Here is a 3,300-nt window from a genome sequence, read left to right on the forward strand (position 1 = left end):
TATTTTTCTGGGCTTCCAAGATTGTCTTTGTTATTATCTTTCCATTAAGGAACTATCTCAGAGCTGAGTACGGCACATGCCTACACCTGTACCTCAGAGGCAGAAGAAGAAAGGGTTTCAAGTTTGAGACCAGGATGCCTCCAAAGTGAAGTTCTATCCCAAAACAAAACACAGCAGAGAGAAAAAAAAATTTAAATGAAATACTACTTTTCTGTAACTTTTCTACACTTTTATCTCTTCAATAACTATGATTTCCTGCAACTGTGAGAAGTTTCATTATCAAGCAAAGAAAAATATTAGATCTTAAATGATCTTCCTTCCATTCTCAAGTCAATCAAAGATGAATTCCCCAGCCCCAGCTCCTTGAGTTCAAGAAATGAAAGAAAATTGCCCAGAGGTACAGTAGCCACAATCTGCATCTTCTGGATTTCCTGTTGGAATTTTTCATTTTCTTATTAATCTAGCTTCTCTTTGTTTCCCTTGCCCCCAAGGAAGCAGGAGCCAGTCTTCATGGTCCCCTGAGTTTTCACCTCACTCTGGCGGGAGAGCCACCTCCCGCTTCTCACAAGTATTCTGCTCTACCTGCTCTCCCAGCTCAGTTGTGGGTGGATTTTTCACCTAGTAATAATCATTTACCCAGGTAAAAGAATTAGTGAGAGCAAATGGCAATGCATCCTTTTTTCCTTAAATGATAAGAAGCCACACACTTGCACAGAGTGTAGTCTGCTCCTAAGGCAGAAGGGACCATGATGCTGCAGAAAGGGGGCCCCTCTCACTATAAAGTCAGAATCTGTCATTTTCCTTTTCCCTTTGACTCTCCACCCCATCCCTTCTCACACTGTAATCTGACCATCAAGCCACCTGCAATCATTTTCTTTCTTGCAATCTCAATATGACTTTTGACCTTCAGGAAACTAACTCCCTCAAGGGAGTTGTGGGTTTCCAAATACCCCAATTTTGTTACACTCGTGTTGGCCAGAGACAAAAAAAAAAAGAAAGAAAGAAAACAGAAAAAAAATAAACAAAAAACAACAACTAAGTTTTGTTCTTTTTTGTTTCTATGATGCCAAATCACGAGCTATGTGGCCACTCTGTCCATCCCAGCACACAGAAGCAAAACACACACACAGACACACACACCTATATGATTTATTTTTTTTTAACTCAAACAGCTGACAGATTTATTTTCACATTTCACAATGTAAGTGAGCGCTGCACTTTTTCTAACCCCACTTCTCCCCTCAAAACTCTTCTGTCAGGAAAGGGGAAGCCTTGTTTGTCATGCAGCTAGAAAACACCCAGGCTCAGCACCGTGATCAACTGCTGAAACAGAACAAGAAATACAAAACCGAAAAAGAGCCTTTCCGCTCTTCTCTGTCTGGCTGAGTCATGCCAGGCCGGGTGGGCACCATCATAGGGCGAGCAGGGGGTCTCATCATTGGAGCCCCGGGCATCATGGGCATGTGGCCACCCATGGGAGGCCTCATTCCAGGAGCAGGTCCCACGGGCATCATCCCAGGAGGAGGTGGACCCATCATCGGCATCATGGGAGGGCCTCCCATGTAGGGTGCAGGCATCATGCCAGGGCGAGGAGGACCCGGGAGACTGGGAGGAGGTGGGATCATGGCCCCTGCAGGAGGAGGAGCAGAGAATGGAGCTGAAGGTATCTTTCCTTGTTGAAATGCAGCCGTTGTTTTGTCAATCAGGCTCTGGGCCTGCTCTTCCATCCATTTCTGGTAGTAGTCTTTCACGTTCTCCTTGTGCTTCCGACCGCTGCCGTGCGTCTTTCTCACAGATCGAGAATCATGGGTAAGATACGTATCATAGTAGTCACAATAAAACTTAGGCATGTTGCTCTGCAGGCCGTTGGCTACCCGCTTCCACGCCTATATGATTATATATGAATATTGAGGTCACATAGTCTCAGAAAAAAAATAAACCACATGATCCCCCTCATTTGTAGATCCTAGCCTATAGTATGTGTGTTGTATGCATGTATACGAATGTACGTGTAGGCATGGTATAACATATAGAAAGGAGAGCAAAAAGGATAAATATTAGCTGGTGAGGAATGAATGAATTCAGGTTAAAAGAAAATAGAGTCATGAAAGAGGATATAAAGCTAATCGCTTTTCCAGCTTGAACTCTGTCACGATTCTTTTTCTTATTTGTGGTGGATAAATGCATACAATGTAATTGACAGTCAAAGTGTAAAATGGTAATTAAGGCACCATGGCTTCAGAATGGCCATTCCAACTATACAGGTGTTCGCCGAGATGTATAGAGATTGGCACTGGACAAGTGTTTGCTTGGATGGCTGTGTTCATGTGGTCATGTGGTGATTTTATGCGTGAGTCATTACAGTAAAGTGATTTTTATATTTTAAAACCCTTCTTACCAAAAATAAAAGAAATGGGAAGTTTTTCATTGTGTATACTCATTGTACTTGGTACTGTGTTACATAAGGACATTTTTATGCACATATATAATGTCGTATGCTGAGCATGTACCCTCCATACTCTAATCCCCCTTCCTCACTTATTGCTGAACAACTTCATTTCTTTCATGTCATATATACACACATCATTTTCTTTTACATATATAAAGTATAGTAACCACAAATGAGGGAAAAGCACATTTGTCTTTTGGAAACTGACTTAATTCTCTTACAATGATCATTTCCATCTGTGCCTGTTTTCCTGGAAAATGACAAGACTTTGTTCTTTTTTGTTAATGAGAAAGTCTCCATTGTCTGTACCTAGAACATTGGCATTTTGAGTATCAGTCCTGTGCTGATGGGCACCTAGGCGAGCCATTTCTCAGTAGTGCTGCAACCAACACTCAGGTGCTGGCCCTTCTGTGGTGCCTCGATTTGGAATCCTTCGGGCAAACACTCAGGAGTGGTATAGCTGGGTCATATCCTAGATCTAATTCTAGTTTTCTGAGGACTTTCTACACTGATAAACATAGAAACTGGAATAATTTACATTTTTGTAAGGGTTCCCTTTTGTCCACATCCTTGATTCTGTATCTAAATCTTTATTTTAAAAATATGTGATGTGGGAGTGATTTTTTTAATCTGTTGCTTTTATTGGTTAATTAATAAAGAAACTGTCTGGGCCCATTTGATAGGCCAACCCTTAGGTGGGTGGAGTAAACAGAACAGAATGCTGGGAGAAAGAAGCTGAGTCAGGCAGTCGCCATGATTGTCCCGCCGGACACAGACGCAGGTTAAGATCTTCCCTGGTAAGCCACCTCGTGGGCTACACAGATTATTAAAAATGGGTTAGATCAATATGT

At 42.1% G+C, this 3,300-nt stretch overlaps 1 protein-coding gene across 1 annotated transcript; it reads right to left on the reverse strand.

Moving 5' to 3' along the window:
• Nucleotides 1-1,316: 1,316 nt before the first annotated feature.
• Nucleotides 1,317-1,850, reverse strand: LOC121433375 (U1 small nuclear ribonucleoprotein C-like). Its single transcript, XM_041631747.1, has one exon. The coding sequence runs from the start codon at nt 1,848-1,850 to the stop codon at nt 1,317-1,319; it is 534 nt and encodes a 177-aa protein (XP_041487681.1).
• Between the last annotated feature and the right edge of the window lie 1,450 nt (nt 1,851-3,300).

The sequence above is a fragment of the Microtus oregoni genome, unplaced genomic scaffold (assembly GCF_018167655.1).
Source record: "Microtus oregoni isolate MIOR12 unplaced genomic scaffold, Mior012 000038F_ref0000394, whole genome shotgun sequence".
Lineage (NCBI taxonomy): Eukaryota > Metazoa > Chordata > Mammalia > Rodentia > Cricetidae > Microtus > Microtus oregoni.